The following is a 27335-nucleotide window of genomic DNA, read 5'->3' as shown; positions in this document are numbered from 1 at the left end:
AGATTTCATATCGGATCCCTGGACCAATCCCTGCGGAGTACCTCAAGGGTCACCACTATCACCTATACTCTTCAATCTCTTCATATCCTCCCTTGGTACCATGCTAGACAACCTCGAAGTAACCTCATTCAGCTACGCAGATGATATAACCATACTCCTCCCCTTTGACTTACAAGACCCCACCACAACAGACAACCTGGAAAAAACACTAGAAGCAGTGGAAAAATGGATGATAGAACACAAACTGAAGCTCAACCCAGACAAAACAAAATTTCTATTGCTTGAAAAGGACAAAACCCCTTCTATAACCGAACTAGAAATAAATGCCACCAAATATCCCATACAGCCCATTCTCAAACTCCTAGGAGTGACAGTAGATAGATGCTGCACTCTTCAGGTGCAAATCAACAAAACCACACAAAAAGCATTCTTTACCATGCGCAACCTACGCAAAATTAGAAAATTCTTCGACAAAGAACAATACAGACTCATAGTCCAATCCCTAGTCCTAAGTCTAATGGACTACTGCAATATCCTCTACCTACCTTGCCCCACCTACTTAATAAAACAATTACAGACCGTACAGAACACAGCCCTCAGACTGATCTATTCTCTTGGAAAATTTGATCACATCACCAACGCCTACCTAGACTCACATTGGCTACCTATACAAGCCCGCATTCAATTCAAACTATACTACCTATTATTCAAAACATTAAACGGAACAGCACCCACCCACCTAAACAACCGCCTAAACAGGAACCTCTCATCCAGACAAAGGAGAATCCAGTCCCCATTCTCCTATCCCCCTTTCAAAGGAACTAATCGCAAAAAGATGTATGACCACCTACTAGCAACACAGGCAGCAAAATTGGACCCCTCCATCACCAACCTGCTGACAGCAACAACGGACCTCAAAGCTTTCCGAAAAGAAATCAAAACCCTACTATTCAAAAAATTAATCCAGATGTCCTAACCCCCCTTCCATTCCCCCATGCTATTCTCCCCTCTCCCTACTTGTAATATCCCCCTAAGACTCAACAATGTAACCAGCATCCACTCTGCAAACTTCTCGTATATTTCCAGCTCCTTCTGACGCTCCCCTCATTTTTCCACTTTGTAACCTCACCTCAAAATTGAATTAGCTATCAGTGCCATTAATTGTAATCTTCTTCCTGGAAATGTCCAGTTATCTTTTGATGTAATCCGCTTAGAACTGCAAGGTACAGGCGGAATAGAAGTCAGTAATGTAATGTAATGTAATTTTGCACTGCCCTCAAACTGAAGCTCTCCTATTTTGCCAATGGTTTCAATAGCTGTAAGCCAGGGGTGCAATCCTGTCGAGGGCCGCAATCCTGTCGAGTTTTCAGGATTTCCCCAATGAATATGCATGAGATCTATTTTCATGCACTGCTTTCATGGTATGCTAATAGATCTCATGCATATTGATTGGGGGAAATCCTGAAAACCCAACTGGATTGTGGCCCACGAGGAAGGACTTTGACACCCCTGCTCTAAGCGATGACGACACACACTGCCATCGCAGAAAAGCCATATGACAATAGTTATAACACAACACTTTAATTTCAAAAAGAAAAAAACAAACAAACATACCTTCTGATGTTTCAGCACAAGAATAATAATAACTTTATTCTTTCAAACCACCATAACCAAAAGTTCTAGGCAGTTTACACTAAGAAGAGCTGGACAATCAGCAAAAACAATAATACAGTAAAAAATTCAAATATTTGTAAAATAGAATTTCAATAATAAAACTCACTAAGTAATAAACTTATCGAACAAAAGTGGTCTTAATTAATTTTCAAAAACTGCAATAGGATAACATAGCTTGCTGAATAAATTTACCTAACCAAGATTGTTGCCTACCAGCTTGAAATGCCAGAGTCCTATCTAAGAAGGTCTTATATCTACCCCCATTAATTTTTGGATAAGCAAATAAGTAGAAGTTTCTAGTTTCTCTTGATGGTCTATGCAACACAAAATGAGGAAAAAGGTAAGCTGGAGACAATCCCGAGATCAGCTTAAAGCAGATACAGGAAAATTTGAATAATACTCTTGCCTCCAAAGGCAGCCAATGAAGTAAATGATAATATGGACCAATACGGTCATTCTTTTTTAAACCAAAAATCAATCGAACAGCTGAATTCTGAATTTCCTTAGAATTTTTTTGGGTGCTCCTAAATAGATGATGTTACAATAGTCTAAAATAGTTAAAACCAATGCCTGCACCAATAGTCTGAATGATAAAGGATCAAAATATTTTTTATGGTTCTTAATTTCCACAATGTAAAAAAGCATTTTTGTACCACTAATTTTGTGTGTTCTGCTAGTGTTAAATGTAAAATAATCCCTGTTATCTAACCACCCCTCCCAGCCATAATCCTTAATTGTTCCAATAATTAAAGTCCAAAACACAAATCTTTTTAATGTGAGAATAGTATTTTACCCCACTAGCATTAATATATGACCTAGACTTCTTTTTGTTACTTGAATGCAGCCTCGGGCTAGACCACCACATAATACTACAATAATCTAAGCAGAAGCAGTCTCCTTGTTTTAATTAAAACACACACACTCTAATATCATGAGACATGGTGCCTGATTATTTTCAATAGGCCTAAGAGAAAGGGGTATTTTAAAATTACAAAAATGTAACCCTCCCAACTCTTCCCCCGCCGCTCACATATACGCACACACACAATTAGATCTGCATTATTTTGGGAGGGGGTCCTTTGGACCAGATATACTAAGCTTTTTTTCCTATAGACACAAAATGGGAAAAACAGTAGTAGTATCTGACTTTACAATCCTCCTTTCAAAATTACCTTTATTTCAGAAAGCTGTAATGCATTCAATAATATATTTACTTAGCAGTCCTAATAAAATGTTAGGCCAGTTAATGTTTTATTATAAGGGAGGGAAAGAAGAGACTTTATATTCTTTACACAAGTTTCTTTGCTATATGAATTAAAATAAATATTTCTGGTCATTTTCAAACAGCTTTTTAAAATTTAAAATCAACTTACCCACAGATTATGCAAAATCTTGCAACAATCTGAACAATAGTAGTAATCCATATTAGATAAAAGTTATGAAACTAAACCAAGATCATTTTCATTGAGTGTATACGTCTCAAAGTGAGACTGTTCTTCCTCCCACAGCTAGCAACAGTAAACCAGAGCAAATTAAAGGCGGCATGCATAATTCAGAGGCTCTATTCATGGACACTTCCCCTTTAAGGGACAGGCTGTGCTCAGCTTAACTTTCAAAACTGCATGACTGTGCTCATCTTCAACTGCATAAAACATAAGGAAAAATTAGTAGCCATTACAAAATTTATACAAATAGCAAAAAGGAAAAAAAAAATTAAAAAAACAACAACAAAAAAAAAATCTACAACTTAACATGCTGCACAAACAAAAGCAGCATTTTCTATTTTGGTTGTGGTTTAAAAATACAACCAGTTTAATCCCACAGTGATGACTCATGACATTAACACACTTATTAACGCTCTGCTGTCCGATACAGGAAAACCAGAAATGAAGTTGTGTTTGAGAGCTGATGACAAATTTAAAAGGCTCGGTAAGAGCCTCAACTATTTATCTTAAGCTCTGCAAGACGACCATTTTCAAAGCCATTTGCACAGGTAAACAGCAATTTACCCACATAAACTGGCTGACAAACTGCCCTCCCTATATCCAGTTTAAGGTATACACTGTATTCCGCAATATATGTACGTTCTGTGCCTTTAAATGGAGGCAGGACCCATAGAAGTGGTATATAAGAAATGTAAATAAATAAATAATGTGCATAGTTTAGTCTATCACTAGATGAATTAGGAAGACAATTTATATAAGTTCTCTTAAATTTAAAAAAAAAAAAAAACCCAACAATTTTACATGCATTATTTTCATTATAAAAAAATCAGGTGCAAAAAGGTCACAGATGTTTTGTATCCTTTCAGTTGCTGTACTTGGATTATTTGTTTAAATCAGATAAGGTGGACTAGACCAGTGTTCTTCAACTGCCAGTCCGCAGAAAATTCCTGCCGGTCTGCACAGGGCCGGCGAGATCGACGCACTGAAATTTCTTGCCCGGTCCGTGCAGGGCCTTCGAGATCATGGGGAGCCTCTTGACAGTGGCTTTCTTCCCTCCCAGCAGCTCTCGGTACTAGCCAGCAACGCGATTCACTTTAGCAGCCTTGGGGGCTTTTGCTGAGTCACATCCCCTACCCCCTGTTTCCTCAGAGGCGGCGCAACCCATCATAGGACCCAAGGCTGTCTTAGTGAATCGCTGCTCTGGCAAGTACCGAGAGCTGCTGGGAGGGGAGAAAGCCACTGTTGGAGGCTGAGAAGCTGCTGGACAAGAGAAAATAAAAGGACAGCTGCTACTGGACCTGGAGGGAGGGAGAAGGAGAGATGCTGCTGGGAGGGGAGGAGGGAAAGGGAAGGGAAGAGAGTAACTGCTGGACAGAGGGAGGAGGGAAGGGAGAAGGAAAAAAGGAAGGAAACAGCTGGCAGGGAGATTAGAGGAATGGGTCAGGGTGGAACGGAGAGATCAGATGAGGGAAAGGGGAGAGACTTGAATGAGAAAGTAGAGAGATTGATGCTGGGAAGGGGGTCAGCAGAGAAATAAGGAGAGAGGGACAAAGATGCTAGATCTGGTGTAGGAGAGATAAAAATGAAGAGAGCAGTGAAGCTGGAATGAATCATGTAAAAAGGAGAGGGGCATAGAAAGAAGACAGATATATGGAAGGAGGAGAGGGCAGACAGTGGATGGAAGGGGCAGATGCTGGATTGAAGAGATAGAGAGGGCAGACCCTGGAAGGAAGAGAGTGAAAAGAAGATGAAAGCAAAAACCAGCGACAACAAAAGGTAGAAACACAATTTTATTTTTATCTTGTGATTAGAATATATCAGATTTTAAATATATATCCTGCTAGAGCTGGTGTTAGACATAACTGGGGACTGCAAAGCCTAGGCAGTGCTTCTTTAGCTTCCAGCTGGCTTAGGGTTCTCTCTGACCAGGGGGCAGTTGCCCTAGTTCAGGGGTGTCAAAGTCCCTCCTCGAGGGCCGCAATTCAGTCGGGTTTTCAGGATTTCCCCAATGAATATACATGAGATCTATTTGCATGCACTGCTTTCATTGTATGCTAATAGATCTCATGCATATTCATTGGGGAAATCCTGAAAACCGAACTGGATTGTGGCCCTCGAGGAGGGACTTTGACAACCCTGCCCTAGTTGCATTCCCCTAACACTATTCTTGTCATGTGTGATTGTGGTATTCTGTTAGCATGATATTTCTGTGTAGCATTCTGTAATAATTTGGCGTATTCAGTTTTCTTGATAGTGGAGGGAATATATGTGAAGGGGAGGGGAGACAGGGGTTTTGTTGATCCTTGCTCTGTATTATTTATATTTATAAAATGACAATTGTACAGGATATTGTTTCTTTTTTATACTTTAATAAAATACATTCACTATAAAATCATAACTGAGGCTTGTAAAGATGGGATCAGATGGTTTGCGGGGACCGAGCTCGCAGAGACGAGGCGGAGACAGGGTTTTTTAAATTTCAGTCTTAGTAGTTTGCCAGTCCACAAAATAAATCTTTTATTTCCGCCAGTCCATAGGTGTAAAAAGGTTGAAGAACAATGGTCCAGACTGCCAAATTTAAAGTTAGACCAGTTAGTAGCGAATAGCTCCACCTGGTGGTACAGTATTACCGCAACTTGAAAATTAAACTATCCCAAAATAGCACGGCACAAAGGCTCTCTCTCTCTCTCTCTGAACATTCCTCAGAATTTAGTTTTACCCTTGCTAACTTAACCACAGTTAAGACAGAAGATGGTTGACGACCTGAAATCCACAAGTGTAACCGCCCTGTTTATATTTTTTTTTTTTAAACTAATGCTTGTCTGGAAGTTGTTATTCTTTTGTGGTTTTAAAGTTATCATTTCCGTGCAGATGTTCAACCAAAGTCTTGTATAACTTAAAGATATTTATCTTACACACAGTAACACTGCGTTACAGGGGCGTAGGCGGTCTACAGTCATTTGTTAAACAATGAACTTTTCATCTGTGTAGGAATCCAGTAATGTAATTCACCTGTAGCTCTATTTGCTTCGGGCGATTCCAGATCATTGATAAGGAAATAATTAAACCAAAGTCCTCTTTTAAGTTAACTATCATGCTGCTGGATTTTCCTGGAACTCTAAACAATATTCAAAAAGAGCCAACGTAAAGCCAGGCTAGAATCCGATTCAGGGAGCAAAACTATGGGGCCCTTTTACTAAAAGGCATTAAGTGCCAAGGCACAATTAATATGTGAAAATTTGCCTGTTTCTGTGTACTAATCGCGTGGGGTTTTTTCCAGTTCAAAAGATTGACTGATTTTGTAAAGAACATAAATACACAAATGGTAACAAAGACGTGATACAATCAAGTCGCATGTTTTTAAAATTTATTTTTGGGAGGCAGTGTGGCATGGACGTGGAAGTGTTATCCAGCTAACAAATCACTATTAGCACTAATTGGAAAACTGAGGCTTAAGAGCTACATAAACTTTCAGGGCCTGATCCTGTATAGGATGCCAGTATCAGTGGCTGCCGATCGTGTGCCAGTCATGCATCGGCGTCCTGTTCAGTATCAGGTCTACACTCCCGGACAGATGCCTTAAACGCAGGCCAGCATTTAAGGCATCTGTCTCCTATGTACGGAGATGAGCACCGATGCTTAAGCCACGCCCAAGGCCACTTCCGGGTGAAACCACATCCACACCCCACCTTGGGCATGCTTAAGCGTCGCTATGCATCTCCGTGTACGCGCTCTGGAGGTATGGTTATTTCAATTTCTGAACACTCACTTTACTAGCTGGGGAGATAACACAGATGTACTATTTATGAAGAACCTTTTTGCAGAGTAAGGTTGATTAAATAATTTTAAAAGTTTTGAATGATGGCTACTTTGAACCAACTGCATCATTTCGGAGTAAGAGTATAAAATCAGCAGCCTAGCATGCTTCCTTAGGCACATGAACTCTTTATGTACATGCTGACACAATCAGGAAACCCAAGCTTCCCATCCCATGATGGTAAAGTGGGATGATAAAATCCACTTTATTTCTGTCCGTCATACCCTCTATAGTCCCCTGCCACCTCCTCAGCTTCCTCTAATTTCCTACATGAGCATTATTTTCTGACCCCTCCCCCCACCCCTTTTGTTTTGCGTGCCCCTCATAATTAGATTGTAAGCTCTTTTCAGCAGGGACAGTCTCTTGCATGTGCAACGTACAGCGCTACACGTACCTGGTAGTGCTATAGAAATAAGAAATTGTTGTTTCAAGTTTATTAAATAAAATTTTATACCGCTCAATCAGACTTCTGAGCGGCGTACAATAAAAATACAGTTTGTGACAACGATAGGGTTTGCATTTGACAATTAAAATGTACGTAACAACCTCAGACAAAGACAAACGGGAGCAAATGGAAAAAACAAGTAGGAAAATATTTTAAGAAAAAATTATAATTAGGGAGAAAGCGACTGTGAAGGGAAAGATGATGCCTTCTGCTGTCGGCATCTGTGGTAGCCCTTATAAGGGCAATTAGGTATCAAATGCATCTTTGAACAAAAAATGTTTTCAACTTTGTTTTAAAATTCCAAAGGGGTGGGCGCGGTCACTGCAAAATTATTGGATCTTATTGAGTTTACGTACTTGAGGGATGGGACCGCAAGAAGATTTTGAGACATAGAGCGAAGTTGTTTTAGATGGACAGTAGGGAATTAGTAAACTATTGAGAAATTCAGGTTGGTTACTTTGACGCGTCTTTGAATGTAAAGTAATAGAATTTTATAACTATAGCAAGGATATTTGATTTCATTTTAAAAAAGAATGATCTGATGTACTAATAAGAACAGCCTTGCTGGGTCAGACCAAGGGTCCATCTAGCCCAGCACTCTTCGCAGTGGCCGAAGTAACTGGCAAAAACCCAAGTACAAGGGTGAATGAAAAATTAAAGTCAATTGTTAAATTATGCGATAACTGGAACAGAGCTAACAAAATAAGGGGTTGGGGAGTGGTTTGGGGTTCTGGTGAGCATTTGTGTGGAGGGGGATATACTGGAGGTCATGGAGGACATCAGAGTCCAGTCCTCTACGATAGGTAGACTTATCTGTCATTCTTTTGCTTGTCACATTGCCATTGTTGATGGTTCTCTTTTGTTAATAAAATAGAGTTTCACATATCTACTCGTACATTGCCTGTCGGATAGTTCATTCACGCATCGTGCAGTGCTTGGCCTTCAGTCGTGTGGCAGCCACGAGGTCAGAAACATGGACACTCCATTGACTGACCGCATCATCTAAGAACACCAGGCTGTGGTGTGCTTTCTTTGGGAAGAGGGAGCAAAACCTGTGGAAATTCATCGTATGGGAATAACACAATGAATTAACGAAAGGTTTACGAGTGGGTAAAAAGGTTTAAATGTGGGAAGAAGATGAACACAGAAGATTTAGAATCAGAAAATAATATTAAATATTGAACTAAGGCCAGTACTGGGCAGACTTGCACGGTCTGTGTCTGTATATGGCCGTTTGGTGGAGGATGGGCTGGGTAGGGCTTCAATGGCTGGGAGGGGGTAGATGGGCTGGAGTAAGTCTTAACAGAGATTTCAGCAGTTGGAACCCAAGCACAGTACCGGGTAAATCTTTGGATTCTTGCCCAGAAATAGCTAAGAAGAAAAAAAAATTAAATTGAATCAGGTTGGGCAGACTGGATGGACCATTCGGGTCTTTATCTGCCGTCATCTACTAAGTTACTATATGTTACTATGTTACTATGGAAGAACAGGTGTAACCAACCAAGATCATTCTGGTCGCCCATCAACATTGTGCACACAGGAGCACATTGACGGGAAAGATACCTTGATTAGGAGAAGACTGACACATAACAGCAAATTTGGATATCAGCTATGGATCTGCATTTGCCATAATGAATGACGACTCGGGATACGGGAAAGTCTGCACACAATGGGTTCCCAAACAGCTTACTGATATGCACAAGCAACAGAGGTTGCGACCCGTTTTCCTGAGATGGTAATGAAGATCCGAGTGTTCTGGAGAGAAATGTCACCCGCAACGATACATGGGTGCAACGCCGTGACCCGGAGAGCAAAAGAGAAAGCATGATGAAGTTAAAGAAGCTCAACTGGTTTCGGAAGCAGCCAAAAAACTTCTCTGCGGGAATGCAGAAGCTAGTTGAACAATCCAACAAATGCGTCATCTTGCACGGGGATTGTGTAGAAAAGTAATGTGTTCAATTGCTCACAATTAGTTCTATTAAAGCCGTTAAATGTATTTTGCCTTTACTTTTTGATTTACCCTTGTACAGAGAATGACACGGAGAAAAAATTTGTCCCCGTCTCCGCCTCGTCCCCATGAGCTCATCTCCGCAAACCATCTGATCCCATCTGCACAAACCATCTCCCTTCTGTGTTCCTATTTTCCCCATTTCTAATATCTCCCCTCTATATCTGTATACTCCCTCCTGTGTCTGAAATTGCACCCCCGTGCCCATATACCATCCCCATGTATCTCCCCCTTTGTTTCTGTCCCTTTGCACACATGTACATAATCTCCCCCCCATGTATCTCCCCATATATCTCCCCTATGCTCCCATGCATATAATCTCCTCCATGTATCTCCCCTTTATGTCTCTGTCCCTATGCCCCCATGCACATCATTTCCCCTCTGTTTCTGTTACCTTCCTAAGTCCAGATTTCCCCCCTCTTCCACACCAATGTGTCTCTCTCCTCTCCTACCCCATCTAGCTTCTTTCCCTTTTTCCTTCTGCTTCCAACATCTGGCTCACCTGCCTGTCCTCCCCCTTTCTCTTTCCTGCTGTATCTTCATCCACTTGGCCCAGCATCTCTTTCTCTTTCACGGATTGCACGGTCCAGCAGCCCCCTGCTGCCCAATCGCCATGTCCCACCATCTCCCTCCCTTCTCCCTCATCTTATGTGTGGAATTTAATTGTTCTTCTCCCAGCGGCACAATTTCAACAAGGCTGCTTCAGTTGAATCTTCTCCTCTGATGTGACTTCCTGTTTCCGGTTGCATCAGAGGAGACGATTTAACAGGAGCAGCTGCACCTGCACGCGTGCTGCTGGGAGAAGAACAATTAAATTCGGCACATAAGATGAGGGAGGGAGATGGCAGGATGCGGCGATCGGGTGGGAGGGGGCTCCTGGATCAGGCGATCCGTGACCGCAAGTGTTCCCTTCACTGCGGAGACAAGACCATTCACTGCTGTACAGGGTGGTGAATAGCCTTGTCCCCATCCCCACGGCGACTACTATTTTTTCATTCCCTGTTTCGGTGGGTTACCCGCGGGTATCAGCCACCGTGTCATTCTCTACCCTTATAGTAGCAACATTCCATGCTACTGATACAGGATAAGCAGTGGCTCCCCCCATGTCTGTCGAAATAACAGATTTTGGACTTTTCCTACTTACCAGAGTCATTAGGAGCTGTTGGGTAAAAATGGCCAATGCAACTTTATATTAAGTGATAGCAGATAATATCTGATCTACTTTTTAAAGAAGCAAAAGCATTTTTTTTTTCGGGGGGGGGGGGGGAAAGGGTTTTTTTTTTTTTTTTTTTGCAGTGCAGAAACAGAAAATAATTTAGCTAGTGCAGGAAAAACTGAAGAATCTTTTACTGTCTTAATAGCTTAACTGAATAATCAAAATACTGCCAACATTGTAAGCTCAAATAATGCTGAGCAAAAGCTGTCTAGAACAGTAATTTCCAAAATGCTGTCCAGGTGATTTTCTATAAACTAAGTTTTCTATATTGCAGGACCAAGACTACGAAATAAATTACTAACGGATGTGCATTCTAGCAAAAGTGCTGAGATATTTGAAAGTCCTTGAAAACTTATTTGTTTAGGCAGATCTAAGGAGAAGAAAAAGCATAAGCTATAATGAGGATGATGTTACTATAGGATTAGGCTAAGTTTTATTTGTTATAATATCACTAGTCTTTAAGCCCGTTACATTAACGGGTGCTAGAATATATGTCTGTCTTTTTTTTTTTTCTGTCTCTCTCCCCCTCCATTTCCCTGTGTAGCGCTGTCTCTGCTTTCTTCCTCACTTTGCACTCACCAGCTGTAACATTACTGCCTCGCTTTTTCTCCTGCAAGCATGTCTGCTCTCTTTCTCATCCCCAGTCTCTTTGCTCTTTTTCTCTTCTTGCAGGGGTCTCTGCTCTACTTTCTCTGTGTGTTCCTTATTCCTGCAAACCTCTATGCTATATTTTTTTTCTCTGTATGCTCCTGATCTTGTGTAGGTATTTATTCCTATTTTTTTTCCTTCTTCAGTCTCAGCTCTTCTTTCTCTGAACATTTCCTACCTCAGTCTCTCCAATTTTCTTTCCTTCTTCAGTCTCAGCCAACATAAGAACATAAAAACATAAGAAACGCCTTCACCGGATCAGACCAAGGTCCATCTAGTCCGGCGATCCGCACACGTGGAGGCCCATTTAGGTGCTCCTTTTTGGAGACCCGGATTTCCCGTATCCCTCAATATGATCTGCAAGAAGGTGTGCATCCAACTTGCGTTTGAAACCCAGCACAGTATTTTCTGCCACCACCTCCTCCGGGAGAGCATTCCAAGCGCCCACCACTCTTTGTGTGAAACAGAACTTCCTGACATTTGTCCTGAACCTGCTGCCATTTAGTTTTAGGCTATGACCTCTTGTCCGCGTCACATCTGAAAATGTCAGTAATGCTGCTTCCTGGTCAATTTGATCAAATCCCTTTAATATTTTAAAAGTCTCTATTAGATCCCCACGCAGTCTTCTCTTTTCGAGGGTGAACAGTCCCAGTTTTCCGAGGCGTTCCATGTAGCTTAAATTCTCCATGCCTTTGACTAGTTTCGTGGCTCGCCTCTGCACCCTCTCCAACATAATTTTATCCTTCTTAAGGTATGGAGACCAGTGTTGGACACAGTATTCTAAGTGAGGTCTGACCATTGTTCTGTAAAGTGGCATTATAACATCTTCCGACCTACTCGTGATCCCCTTCTTAATCATGCCTAACATCCTATTTGCTTTCTTCGCTGCCGCCGCGCATTGAGCCAATGGCTTTAGCGTTCTGCCCTTCTTTATCTGAACATTTCCTTCCTCAGTCTGTCCAATTGCAGTTCTCTTGCCCTCTAAGCCCCTGCTGCAAGTGGCTGTGCATGTCTTTTCTCCTGCTCCCCTTTCCCGATAAACCTGCGACTCCAGCAGCGTGTGCAGCACTCTACACACGCTGCTTCGGGGCCTTCTACTGCCCTGATTTGCTCTGGCATGTCCCTGATGACATCATCAGAGACGCGGCAGAGCAAATCAGGGCAGTAGAAGGCCCCGAAGCAGTGTGTGTAGAGTGCTGCACACGCTGCTTGAATCGGCGTTTTGGAGTCGGGACCGCGAAGAAAGTAGCAGCTGGAATCTTTTTTCGGCGCTTCCCTTCCTGCCCCTTGAGGTGTCGCCGCAGCTCCTCTCGATCCCCGTCAGCGTCGGAAGCCTTCTCAGACGCTGGTGCGGCTCGTGAGAGGAGCCGACAGGAGAGCAGGATGTCCAGCGCTGGGGTCCAGTCCTTCCGGCGAGTGTAGGTAGGTGCTGGGGATTCGCGCATGCGCACTCCTGCGGCCACAGACCTACTGATCATGGAAGCACGCCGATAGGAGTGCGCATGCGCGGCTAGCGTTTTATTATATAGGATAGTAGATGACGGCAGATAAAAGATCTGAATGATCCATCAAGTCAGCATCAATGTTACATCAACAATGAATGTAGTATAACATACTTGATCTAGCTTTCTTTGCTATTTCTGGGACGTAGACCATAGAAGTCTGGCCGGCACTGTCCTTATATATATGTTCCAGCTACTGAAGTTGTTGAAGCCCACTCCAGCCTATCCCAAATCCGTCTTGAAATATATCAGAAATAGGCTGTAGAAGTCTGCCTGACACTGGCCTTAGTTCTCGACAGTCGAAGTGGCCATCAAAGCACCATTCAACGCATCACACATATAGTCATTTAAGTTTTATTTTTTAATACCATTCATTTTCTAATTTGGTATCCTCTGTGTTCATCCCATGTCTTTTTGAACACCGTCACTGTTTTGGCTTCCACCACCTCCTAAGGAGAGCATTTCGGGCACTGAACGCCCTTCTCTGTGAAAAGGAATTTCCCGATATTACTCCTAAGTCTACCACCCTGCAACATCAGTTCACGTCCTCTAGTTTTACTGTTTCCCCTTATCTGAGAAAGATTTGTTTGTATGCAAAGTAGTGCATCACTTGGGCACCTTTCAGGCTAAAGTGTTACATAATTTATGGAACTGTAACCCACTCAATGTCTGGCTCCACTTAGGCAGTACAGAAAATGGTTTTACATGCATAAATTTGAATAATACAATTTAATACTGTGAAGGAGGAACTCTTTATAGGTCTACAACAGAAAGGATTAAAGAATGTGCTGTCTTGTTTGTTGCCAGAAGAAATTCAAGAGGTTGCAGTGACCTGTATTCCAAAGTCAGATGGAAGCTATTCATTACAGCTCCACCAGAGGGAACTATTGTTACTGTATTCCAATCCTGAACTAAAGTTCAGAATAATTAAAGCTTAACCCTGACAAAACAAACTTCATCCTCCTTGAAAACAACAAAACTCCAACCTTAACAAATCTAGTAATAAACTCGATCTCATACCCAATTCAACCCACACTAAAACTTCTGGGAGTAATAATTGACAGAGGCTGTACCATGCAACCACAAATCAACAAAGTAATAAAAGCATCGTTCATGACCATGAAAAATCTAAGACAAATCCGAAAATTCTTCGACAGGAAGCAATTCCTACTTTTGGTACAATCTCTTATCCTTGGACTAATAGACTACTGCAACATACTATGCCTCCCATGCCCAGCGACCATGATAAAACAATTACAAACAATACAAAATACAGCCCTGAGACTCGTCTACTCAATGAAAAAATATGACCATATCACAGAGGCATACCATGACTCACACTGGCTTCCAATACAAGCAAGAGGACACTTCAAATTCTACTGCCTACTTTTCAAGGCTATTAACAGAGAAAGTCCAACCTACTGGAATAACCGACTAACTCAATCCTCTTTAGCCAGGCACAGGAGAATCCACTCACTATTCACACACCCATCATCCAAAAATGTCAAACGAAAAAAAACGATATGATATGACAACCTAATAGCCTCCAAAGCAGCTAAACTTTACAGACAAATCACCACTCTGTTATCATCGACCACAAGCTACAAAACCTTCAAAAAATACATAAAACCCATCTAGCACGACCAGCCCCTACCCAACCTCCTCCAACCCTCTCTATACCTTTAATACTCTCTAATGTGCTTCTAACTACCCAACAAAGTCTAAAATGCTTCTAATTTACCCAATACTTATCACCTTAAGATCTCGACTTCTCTTTGGTAATTCTTATTACCCAACATTTATCACCTTAAGATCTCGACAACTCTTTGATACTTCTTAACAAAATATTATGACATCGCTTATGCTGTTCCTGCAAACTTTTAATGTAATTGTTGATAACTTTGATGTAATCCACCTTGAACCGCGAGGCATTGGCGGAATAGAAATCACTAATGTAATGTAATGTAACTAAAATCTTCAACCAAACAGCTGATCACTTGTACTTGGTATACAGAAGCTGCTTTGGTCTATGGGTAATAGCAGTTATGACTACTCCAAACAGAATAGTCTAAATCAGCATTTCTCAACTCGCTCTTAAAGTACCCCCTTGCCAGTCAGGTTTTCAGGAAATCCACAATGAATATACACAAACTTTATCTGCATAGAATGCCTCCATTATGTGCAAATTTCTTTCATACATATTCATTGTGGATATTCTGAAAACCTGACTGGCAAGGGGGTTCTCCAGGACCGAGTTAAGAAACAATGCTCTAAACATTTAAGATTTAAAAACGTGATCCATCATTTCTGCTTTGCTTATTTTTATCTTTTTTTTATTTAGTACTGATTTGCAGCATATCAAACTTGAGACTTATATGGATACATTACACTTTACAAGCAATTGGTTTCACTTTTATAGCAATTAAAATGAGCTCCACTAAAACCTGCCAGTTTAAATAGCTTTGTAAAATATGAATTCTGCATCTCTCTTACAATGCAGGAGCATTTTCAGTACTGCACCCAGCTGCAAACTTATATATTTCTGGACTGGTCTGTGCAATTTGATTCCTTTATTTTGAAAGGCTGAAACCAGCTTGAGATTCAGGAAACTTAGGTGTGGCTTATTGAGCAAGTCTTTCAGCCTGCGACTTGGGAAAAGGGATGGTCGGGGTTAGCTTCTGTGAATCTGTTTTATTCAGGATTATTATTGCTCCTGACTTTGAGGTGTATGACAGTAAGCAAGAATTTATATTAACCCTTTCAGGACCATAAGGATCGTAGGCCAATTTTTGTGGTTTTGACGACATTTTTATGGTAAAAAGGGCTTGCAGATGCCAAAAAATTGATTTTTTTTGTGAAATATCATTATTTTTTTTAAAAAAAAAATCACACTTCTGGCTTATGGACAGTGTGGCAAGTGAATCTTCTCGTCAATCTGGCAACGACGCTAATGAATGAATGTCGGAACCAGTTTGTTTACATAAAGGCAGTATCATATGGAATCCGTACATATCAAATTTAGAACTGTAGACTATCCCAATCAAAATTTATAGGATTTTAAAGTTATGGGACAAATATGTCCCTTGGTCCTGAAAGGGTTAAGTATTATAATTAAATACCTCACTATAAATGCCACAAACTTACCCATTAATTTTGTGAGCAATAAAAAAGGAGTAGCCTAATGGTTTCAAGTTTCAAGTTTATTAGTTTTTAATATCCCGATCATAAAACAAATATCTGACCGGTTAACAATAAAATTTAAAATAGGTTAGAAAGAACTAGTTGTTTGGTGTATTAGAAAAATTAGAGAAAACATATAAAACATGTACTGACAAACCTGAAAGTGAGGATGAATGGGGAGGAAGGGAGAAGTTACATAATATTAGAAGAAATGAGATAGAGGGAAGGGATAGGACATGAGGGATGAGGGTGCATGGTATAAGAGATACGCGCTGAAGTAAAGGTTAGTTTTGGGAAAAAGATAAATAAATAAACAAAGTAGAGATTAAGATTTGTCAAAGGCATCTTGAAATAGGAAAGTTTTAAGATTAGTCTTAAATTTTGGTAAGCGAATTTCATCCCGGAGAAATTGAGGGAGAGAATTCCATAATGTGGGGGCTGTTATAGCAAAATTAGTTTTCCTAGTATAGTAGGATTCTTTTAAGGATGGAATGAAAAGGAGTTTTTGGTCAGTAGATCTTAAGGAACGGGGAGAACTTTGGGGTATTAATAATTTATCGAGAAATAAGGGCAAGTGGGAGAGTTTGATTTTAAAAGAGAGCAGTATGATTTTATAAATTATACGGTGGGTGACAGGGAGCCAATGAGCCTCTTTAATGCAGTGGACTGAAATCTTGGGGAATTGGGGTTCGATTCCCACTGCAGCTTCTCGTGACCTTGGGGCAAGTCACTTAACACTCCATTGCCCCAAGTACAAAAACTTAGATTGTGAGCCCACAGCCACAGGAGGGCTTCAGGACTCGGGCTCCCTCCGACAACTGCAGCCCCCATTCAGTGGCTGGCAGGAATGCTAAAGCCCTAGGAGTCGAAGAGATTTACTGTCCAAGCCCATGTTGCTGCCAGAGAAGCTTTGTGTGAACTAAGCATGCATGAGGAGTCCTTGCTTCGGTGGCTGGAAGCATGCCTCCAGCTTCTTCTGGCCTGTAGCAACATGAGGAAACGTGGGGGTGGGGCTCAAGCAGCGGAATCTCTTTTGTGGGCGGGGCTTTGTGCATACTCCCAGCCATCCATGGGGGGGATTTGTGTATACTCGCCAGCAAAGGTACTATTTTTAATGCAAGGAGAGGGAGGAGAGGAAACCCCAAGCCCCCCCCCCCCAATGCTTGTTACATCCCTGGTTATAGAATACTGTCTAGCACTTACGTACGTAACTGGCAATTAGTGGTTCCAATCTTGCACATATACTCTACTACCATTATCCGTTCAGTCATGTCCGACCCTTGGATACTCTGTAGGGCAGTCCTCGCCATGCTTCCCTGTTTTCCATGACTTATTTCAATTGTTTGATGTTCATTCCCGTGTCATTCTTGATGGCATCCAGCCCAACAGGCCTTTGGTCTCCCCCGCTTCCTTTTACCACTGACTATTCCGAGTAGCATCTCCTTTTCTAGTAAATTTGCCCTCATCACATGCCAAGTCATAACCTTCAAAAATTCATGATTAAATTAACTTGTCTCTTCTTTGGATACACCTGGAAAACAGAATACAAAGTCCACCTGGCATTGACCTAGGCTCCAAATGCTGAAGTTGCCGTCCAAGCTCTCTCCGGCCTATCCAACCATCCCACCCGCAGGATATCTTCCACAAGACTGGCCAGCAACATCTCCATGTTCCAAGTTAGCAATGAAAGCAGTGCATGCAAATAGATCTCATACATATTCATTGGTCAATTCCTGTCTGGTAATCTTGCCTTCCATGGACAATTCGGGGTTTATATGATCAAGAACATCTTTGTTGGTGATCCTAGCTGTCCATGGGATTCATAGAAGTCTTCTCCAGCACCACAGCTCGAAGGCGTCAATTTTTTTTTTCTATCTGCTTTCATGAGAGTCCATGTCTCGCAGCCATATGTTGCGATCTGGCAACACAATGGCAGCGATCACAATGGCTATTGAACTATAACCTGTACAATTGGGGCCAGATTCTGTTTAATGACACCTACAATGTAAAAGCCTAGACTTGTCATTCACACATTAGGCGTTACTAACAGAATTGCACCTACATTGTAGGTGTCTCTAATATAGGCCAGGGTTTACCTCACCTATAATATAGGTGCAATTCTGTTAGCGACGCCTAGAAGCACCAAACTTAAGGCTCGATTCACTAAACCTTCTGATCCTATACCGACGATCACAAAACCAGTTTTACTGGTTTTGCGATCGTTCCCCGACCCAGACCCGATTCACTAAACTACTGCCTGATCAATCTCCTCTCCGATCTGATCCACCCATGTAAATTAGTAAAACCCCCTGCAAAATAGCCAAGCGATTGATTCAGTAACAATTGCTTGGCTATTTTGAATCGGGTTTTACTATCCTAAAACCCGACTGCTGCAGACCTGTCGGTAACTGTTACCGACAGGTCTGCCAGTTTGGGGGGAGGAGGGGGTTTCAATTTTTTTAATGGCACAGATATTTTGCATGTATTACATAATCAAAATATCTGTCCATTAAATTTAAAAAAAACAAATGCTGCCAATGCCCCCCCCCCCCCATAATGACCCCCGACAAATGCGGCAACCGGAAAGACCTTCCCCGGAGAAAAGGCAAGAGGGATGCCAACTCCCTCCTGCCATCAGCCCGCATTGCTCTCCGAAAAGGGGGGAAAAAAACCCCAGCAGGAGGGATGCTGATTCCCTCCTGCCAGCAAATACCTCCCCCCACACCCGAAAAACATCAAGAGGGATGCCCACTCCCTCCTGCCATCAGCCTCCCTCTCCCTGTACCTTTGTATTGGGAGCAGGAGAGGTGCCCGGTCAGACCCACCTGCTCCTCCGACAAAATGCAGGCCTTAGGCCCCGCTCCGGTGCATCATAAAATTAAAATAGTAAAGAAGTGGCAAACATCAAAATACATTACTTAAGAGGAACTTGTTAGCATTATTCACTGTCAAGTCCCCAATATAAAGGGTTTCCACTTGTAATCAGAATGATGTCACATACATAACATTAAAAGATTAAAAAAATGTGAAAACTACATAGCTATTTCATATGCAGTGGGCTCATTACCTCCAAACCAGGACTATCTCTAAATTGCTATTTCTACAGACCATACAGAAGTTTTAGTGTTAAAACAAACTCTAAGCTGTTTAGGGTCAACATTACTCATTTGAAACATCTGCAAATAAAATTCACCTTCCAAAATATGTCTCCTGATGTATTTGTAGAAAAGGAGTATCACCTACTCTGCATCAGTCTAGTAATATTGAGCAGATTGATCTGGAGGCCTGAGATAGGCTGAGAGGTGCTCCAGGGAAGACTAACATCAGATCCTATTGTCTGACTGGAATTTACTTTATTTCCTATATTTTATTTTTTTAATTGTAATTTTTTAAATTTAAATTTAATTTACTCACTGAATACTTGTTGGGATGTACATCTCTTGTCTCTATCTCTATCTTTCCTATCTGAATATGTTTAATGGATTTTATTTTTATTATTTGAATTATTATATCTTTACTATTTAATAATTGTGTTCTCAGGTACTTTAGCTAGATTGTGAGCCTTTGGAACAGTTAGGGAATTTCCAAGTACCTAATTTTTTTTATTATTTTATTTTATTGTAACCTGTTCTGAGCTTCTGAGGAGGACGGGCTATAAAAATGAACAATAGGATGCCAAGAGTGGGATCATCTGCGTAACAAGAGTAATAACAGGATCAGTTAAAATCTGGTATACACTGAGGTACACAGTTATGGGCATGTGCCCAAAAGGAACGCCCCGTTGGAACTGGCAAACACTTAGAGGGAAGCATAGATGCCCTTGCTTTTCTCTTCTCCATAAAAATCCCAAAAAATAAATATCTTAAAGCTATTATCAGAGCTCAGCAGGCAACTTCTTAACCCTCAAGTGTTACTTCTGTCTCAACTTCAGCTAATAGATGAGTGGCCTGATATACTCCCCTAGAATTTTCTGACAAAGCACAAATCTATCAATGATGACAAACCACACAAGTTCCGATATAGCAAAACATCAACACATCATAATACCTCTACCACCATGCCTTACTGTTGGAATGAGTTTCTTACTTTAGAAGCACAGTATGGTTTTTGTCCAACAACAAAAAAAAAATTTCAATTTTTGATGCTTTTTCCAGCAGAATATTTACTTCAGAAGTCTTGTGTGTCATCCAGATGCTCTCCGGTAAACCAGATGAGGGCAGCATTTCCCTCTTGAAACCAGTGGTTTCTTCCTAGCTATCTTCCCTTGCACTTCACTCCCATTCAGCTTTTTTCCTCCCCCCCGATGGTTGATGCAGGAACTCTCAGTAAGAGCATTTTGCAGATTTTTTTAATGCTATTCTTCAAGGATGAATTTCTGGTTTGCTTTGGGGGTAATCTTGGCAGGATAGCTGCCACAGGTCAGATTACTGTGATCCAACGTTTTGAAATGTAGACTGACAATGGATGACAAACTCTTCAGTGTTTTGTAATGGTCTTGTAATTCTGCCTAGCAAAATGAGCATTGCCTTGCATACCTTAATAAACCTCTCCCCCCCCCCCCAACCCCTCCAAAAAATCTGGATCCTGGGCATTGATTAAAAAACAACAGATTTTCCCAAACAGAAATTAATTCAGAAACTGGAATTAAAGCTGAAAATGGATCCTACTGAAGATATAAAAAAAAAGAATGAGTAGATCACTACTCATCAAGGCAAGAGGTGAAAGATCAAGCTTGTTAGTGCAGAATGCTAAGTTAATGACTTATTATATTACTGTAATCTTAGTTCAAAGTGCAAGCTTTGTATGTAACTCTTATGCATCCCACAAGAATGAGGAACTACATTGCATTAAATGCAACCTAAAAGTTAGATTAGAAATATCCAGAAAGCAAATCAGAATGAAATCCTTCATATGTAAATATAGTTTACATTTTCAAATGTGAAAATAAATGTACCATCATACCAGTCAGAGATTTCCTTTGTAGCAACAGATTACTGGATTTCAAAATTTCCATACAATGTACTCTCATTGTGAATATTCGGAAAACCCACCGACTGGGTGAAGCTAAAGAACCGAGTTGAAACCCAATGAATCAGATTCTAAATTCTTCAGAACAGGGAACTCCATTACCTAATATACTTGTTGCAACTTATATTATGCATTTGTATTGCCTCCCAGTCTGATGCATTGTGTGTCATAATAAAGTTAACATACTGATGGGTTAAAACAGTTTCCTGCAGTTGTATAACTTTTAAATAATTTAATTCTGTCTGTAGTTTGGGCTCTGGAACCATTCTAACCCAAATCACAGTTACCGGATGCTAGGGTCCACCTTGGGAGTTAGTGCCCAAGAAAAGGATCTGAGTGTCATTGTAGACAATACGATGATACCTTCCACTCAATGTGCAACAGCAGCCAAAAAAAGCACACAAGATGCTAGGAATTATTAAAAAAGGGATGGTTAACAAGACTAAGAATGTTATAATGCCTCTGTATCGCTCCATGGTGCAACCTCACCTGGAGTATTGCATTCAATTCTGGTCTCCGTATTTCAAGAAAGATATAGCGGCACTAGAAAAGGTTCAAAGAGCAACCAAGATGATAAAGGGGATGGAACTCCTCTCGTATGAGGAAAGACTAAAAAGGTTAGGGCTCTTCAGCCTGGAAAAGACAGCTGTGGAGAGATATGATTGAAGTCTACAAAATCCCGAGTGGAGTAGAACGGGTACAAGTGGATCCATTTTTCACTCCATCAAAAATTACAAAGACTAGGGGACACTCGAAGTTACAGGGAAATACTTTTAAAACCAATAGGAGGAAATATTTTTTCACTCGGAGAATAGTTAAGCTCTGGAACGCATTGCCAGAGGTTGTAGTAAAAGCGGATAACATAGCTGGTTTTAAGAAAGGTTTGGACAATTTCCTGGAGGAAAAGTCCATAGTCTGCTATTGAGAAAGACATGGGGGAAGCCTCTGCTTGCCCTGGATCGATAGCATGGAATATTGCTACTCCTTGGTGACCTGGATTGGCCACTGTGAGAACAGGCTAATGGGTTTGATGGACCATAGGTCTGACCCAGTTAGACTATTCTTATGTTCTTAGTTGTGTAACTTTTAAATAATTTAATACTGTCTGTAGTTTGGGCTCTGGAACCATTCTAACCATAGCACAGCCCATCAGAGAGCTTTGTGCTCATGCAACATCTCGCCGTGAGGTTCAACAGATGCTTGAGTGCAGACAGATGCTCTACATTTGCAAAGCAGCAAGTTAAAGATCAAAAGTTCTTATTTGCTGTGGGGAATTCCAAAGTTAACTAGTCAATACCCACACTCATTACCTTCTAAGCTTTTTAGGACTGTTCAGAAGTGGCCGTCAGTCAGCAAAAATATTGTCATGCTAGCAAACCGTGGCTAATTAACACCTCCTCAAACATCCACAAGCAATTTTACAATTACACTTAAACCTCTTAGCACTTCCATTGAAAAGAGCACGTCATCTTAATCAACTTTTGGCTCAATTAATGTTCTTCTATAAAGTCAAATGTATTAGGAGAGTATAATCTTTTAATGAAAAAAATTCAAAATACCCCATTGCTCTTATTGCTAACTGGATATGTTCGAAACTAAACTCATTGATGCCTGTTGCCCAAGGTGGGTACAATCACCATCCTATCGAGGATCAAGGATCCGAGGTTCATATGGCAAGATCCCTCAGCGATATATGTCATGTAAAGTAAGGCACAAGCATCTGTGAGAAACCCACAATATAATGAATGCTGGTCTTTGTTCTAAATAAAAGGCACTGAAGAAAGTGAAATAGCTAGCTAGGAACAATAGTTTAAAATATGCTTTGCAGAAGTCAGCTGCCTTGCATGTGATATAGGTTATAAAGATCTGAGACAGATATTGAAGGAGGCAAGTAGGAATTTAACAAAGTTCACACATGTACCAGCACTGAGCCCCAGCACCCTGCTGGCTCTTTAAGTGACGGTGTTCAATGAGACTTTAAATACACAGCTCATAAAACAATAAAAATAAACTCATAAAATAATAAATAAATAAATAAACACTAACTAACCTATACTTGCTGATAATTCAGCCCATAGTGGCCAATGTTTTTAAAGCTTCTGACAGCCATAGGCTGAATGAGACCTGAACTTTTCATGCTAGGCCATGTCCAGACACTGGCATTGAATAACCAGGTCATCTGTTGGCTGATATTTAGTGCTGGCATCCACATACATAACAGGGCAAAGGTAGGAATGCTTTTTGTGCAATCTTAATATGCCCAGCGAGGTATGAGGGCATCTGTGCTCATTATGGCCGGTTCCTACATATCTACCGTATTTTCACTCATATACCGCGCACCCGTGTAAAACGCACACACGGGTATACCGCGCGGGGAACACAAATTTATGTAATAAAATGTTAATATAGCGCACACACGCGTATACCGCGCATGCTAAAACCTCCTCCTGCCTACTCCGAACCAGCACCCTCCCCCTCTGATCCGAGATAATCTGATCCGGCATTCCCCCTGCGAACCGGCATCCTCCCCCCCCGCTTGCGTCACCCCCCCTCCCCCGCGATCCTACATCCCCCCCAGCACCGCAAAGACAACTCTTACCCGATTGGGCACCGGCACCGGCACCAGCACCAATGCACAGGATGTGCCAGTGCCAGTGCCCGAAGATCCTCCCTCGTTGGTTTGGGCTGGGCTGGGCGGTGCGAGAGAGATCCTCCTTTTTCCTCTGCCGGGCTGGACTAGGCTTTGAGCATTTGCGCATGCTCAAAGCCTTCTGGTCTCGCTCTCTCCGAGATAATCTCGGAGAGAGCGAGACCAGAAGGCTTTGAGCATGCGCAAATGCTCAAAGCCTAGTCCAGCCCGGCAGAGGAAGAAGGAGGATCTCTCTCGCACCGCCAGCCCAGCCCAGTCCAGCCCAAACCGAGGGAGGATCTTCGGGCACTGGCACTGGCACATGCTGTGCATTGGTGCTGGTGCCGGTGCCCAATCGGGTAAGAGTTGTCTTTGCGGTGCTGGGGGGGAAGTAGGATCGCAGGGGAGGGGGGGTGACGCGAGCGGGGGGGGAGGATGCCGGTTCACAGGGGGAATGCCGGATCAGAATGTAAAAAAAAAATTGTAAAACGCGCTCACACATATAACGCGCATGGTTATGCACGGTTTGTAAAATCGTGTATAACACACGCGTTATATGCGTGAAAATACGGTACTGGCTCCATCCAGGCACTAACTGGACACCGCCGCAGTGGTCAGAGGGATTTTCAGCCGCACTGCCCAGTTAAATGCCATTGAATATCCCCTCTTCTGCCTTTTTAACTTCCTTTGAATTATCTGTACCGTAATTTATACTTTTGTAAACAACAAAGGAGCTAATAAAGCAATTAACAGAGCAGAACGTACATAAAAGCAAGAGTCTACCGGCTGAGGCTCTTCTCTCCTCTCTTTCAGGCTGCGGCTTCTTCTTTGGAGAGCAGTCGAAGGAGTCTCTCTTATCCCCGATCGCTGGTCATCATTTCGGCTCCATTCATTTTCTGTATCCTGTTACAATCGTGAATGGCACAGTCAGAATAAGGATAATCTCCTAAATTTAGAGTTTGGGGAAGTTACTACTACTATTTCTAAAGTGATGAAAGGCATACGCAGCCCTGTACATTTTAACATACAATAGACAGCCCCTGCTCAGAAGAGCTTACAATCTAACTTAGACAGGACATTTTGGGGTTGGGGAGATTACAGTAGAGGAAATGATACAGTTGGTGGTATTCAGGGGAAATAAATTGAGAAGCCAGCTGAAGAAATTAAAGGGGAAAGAGAAAATCTGTTTATATGCCAGGCTTGTCTAACCTGTGGGCCCACAAGCCAGAATTCAGCCCACCAAGTGCTATTTTCTGGCCCCCAGAAGCCTGGCAATTGTTCTAATGTTTTCTTGCTTCCCCACCGTTACCTTGGCTCTCTCTAAGTTTGTGCCACATGATACCGGAAGTTCAGACTAGTCCAACTATTCCGAAAGCATCTAAAAACTAGGCTATTCACAAAAATGTAAGGCTCTCTTCCTCCTATACTCAACCGCCAACCCCATTATGCTGTTCCTTCCTTATATTAAGCTTTTGTAAACCGTGCCGAGCTCTGTAATTATGGAGAGGATGCGATATATAAATAATAATAATTTATTCTTATATACCGCCAAAGCTATAATAGTTCGAGGCGGTTTACAGTTAAGGTTTAGTTTAGTTTAGTCTTATGCTTTCAAGTCTCAACTGTGAGACCAACCTGAACTTCCGAGTGGTGGGCGCTTGGAATGCTCTCCCGGAGGAGGTTGTAGCGGAGACTACTGTTCTGGGTTTCAAGCGCAAGTTGGATGCACACCTTCTTGCAAATCATATCGGGGGATACGGGAAATCCGGGTCTCCAACAGGGAGCACCTCGTGTGCGGATCGCCGGACTAGATGGACCTAGGTTTGATCCGGTGAAGGTGTTTCTTATGTTCTTATGTACAGCTCAAGCTTGCAGACAACTATATCACGGTGGGGAAGCAGGAATCCTGCTGATGAAGTTAGGTGAGAGAGAGAAAAAAAAAAAAAGAGACTATGTGGGGAACACATGCAAGAGAGAGACCTGGTGAAGATTGGGTGAAAGCTAGAAAGGGGACAACACACCGTCATATTTTACCACTGTTTAATGAAACGTGTGGCAAAAATGTGATGGTGTGTGTTTCGGGCCTCTGAATGTAATAAAATATAGCCCTCAAAGACTGGACAAGCTTGGTTTATGACCTTTAGATGTCTTTTACTAAGCTGAACTAAGATGTTGCGGTCACTATGTATTAATGTTGCCAATTACCGTGTAGAAATTGTTCGCGGAGTTCAAAGCACTTTGCTACACCATTAATGCAGAGAAAATGTTTTTATTGTGTATTAACTGTATAGCAGAAATGCAGAGGTGCTTATGCATTAACTAAAAGTTAACATGGAGTTCATTATTAGTCATGGTCTTCCCCCATTCCACACCCTTCCATGTAAGTATACAATAGTTTCTGTGTTTAAAATGCTGTTAAAGCACATCTTTCCCGCCTTAGCTAAGCCCTGAATATTCCAGAGCAGTTTACATCAGAGAGCAAGATATACACTTCTCCCTCGTTATTCGCGGGGGATACGGGCAGAGCCTGACCGCGAATGGCGAAAAACCGCGATTATCCGGCTCTGACCCCACCCCCCCACCTCCCTGCCGCCTTCCCAGCCTTACCTGGTGGTCTAGAGGGCTTTCGGGGCAGGAGCGATCTTCCTACGCTCCTGCCCCGTGCAGATCGCCATGAGGAAAATGGCTGCTGGGAGTTCCCGCAGTCTCTCGAGACGACAACGGGAACTCCCCACAGCCATTTCCTCATGGCGAAAGCCCGCTAGACCACCAGGTAAGGCCGGGAAGGCGGCAGGGAGGTAAAAAAATATGGTTTTTTTAAATTTTCCCCCTCCCCAGAAAAAAATCGCGAATGCAGAAACCGCGAATGGGGAGGGGGAAGTGTAGTTCAAATCCATTCCTAGGCCATATATCATCAATTTTTCCCAGGGGCTGAATATTAGCAATTTTCTCTTATGAGATGAGAGCATTCCATGGGCTGACTGAAATAGTGGGTAGCTTTATTCCTCTTTCTAATTTACGGATATATTCTGAAACAGACTGCAGTTAACTGCACAATTCTAAACTTTATATTGCAGAGACGAGTTTGCTGAAAATATGACGGATGAGCTCCTAAGCAACAGCTCATGCAAGTATTAAACAAGTGTGACCTCACCGTGAGAGAGACATTAAATTAAGAGCTTTTCTTGTGCTATTACTGTAGTGTGCGTCCTTAAAAGCACAGGCAAGAATCAAGTCTGGTCGAGAGATCTGCTGGTGCAAATTCTTCCTCGCTTGCACTGCTCTTGCTATAACTCTCTGCCCTAAATGGAGAATGTACATTACTTTAAGTGGACTTAGGTAACGCAGTATGTGGGGATTCCATCTTCCAGTGTAAAAAGCTTGCAAATGTTACACAACAGTGCTATATTATGCGATTCCTCTGTTTATTCAATTTCATTGGCTCCTAGACGAAAGCGCGCAGGACAATCGCACGAGGACAAAAACGCTAAGACCAATGTGCGCAGGACGTCAGCGGGCCAGATTAAAAAGTAACTTTAAAGTGCTCTGAGGGGGGCATGGGGGGAAACCCCCACTCCCCCTCCCCCCCCCCCCGATTTTACTTAGAAGTGTTGGCGCTGCCTTTGAGAGGAACACCCCCCCATTAGAGAGGAAAGTGTAATTTTTCCCAGTTTCCTCCCCCCACACCCACCTCAGAGCGCTTTAAAGTTACCTTTTAATCCGGCGCGCTGATATCCTGTGTG

General features: G+C 42.0%; 1 protein-coding gene across 3 annotated transcripts in view; it reads right to left on the bottom strand.

Moving 5' to 3' along the window:
* The window catches only part of KIAA1671 (KIAA1671 ortholog), a 282787-nt gene that overhangs the window by 154533 nt on the left and 100919 nt on the right, over positions 1 to 27335 (bottom strand). For 2 of the 3 annotated variants that reach the window (XM_033955255.1, XM_033955253.1), the window contains exon 5: positions 24358 to 24495. In XM_033955255.1, the coding sequence (XP_033811146.1) occupies positions 24358 to 24495 (138 nt within the window). Of the gene's footprint in view, positions 1 to 3150; positions 3317 to 24357; positions 24496 to 27335 lie in introns of those variants that run through there. The other variant, XM_033955254.1, reaches the window with a different exon arrangement.

Source organism: Geotrypetes seraphini, chromosome 8 (genome assembly GCF_902459505.1).
Source record: "Geotrypetes seraphini chromosome 8, aGeoSer1.1, whole genome shotgun sequence".
Lineage (NCBI taxonomy): Eukaryota > Metazoa > Chordata > Amphibia > Gymnophiona > Dermophiidae > Geotrypetes > Geotrypetes seraphini.
The sequence above is the reverse complement of the archived record's forward strand: the minus strand, read 5'-3'. Positions and strand labels throughout refer to the sequence as shown.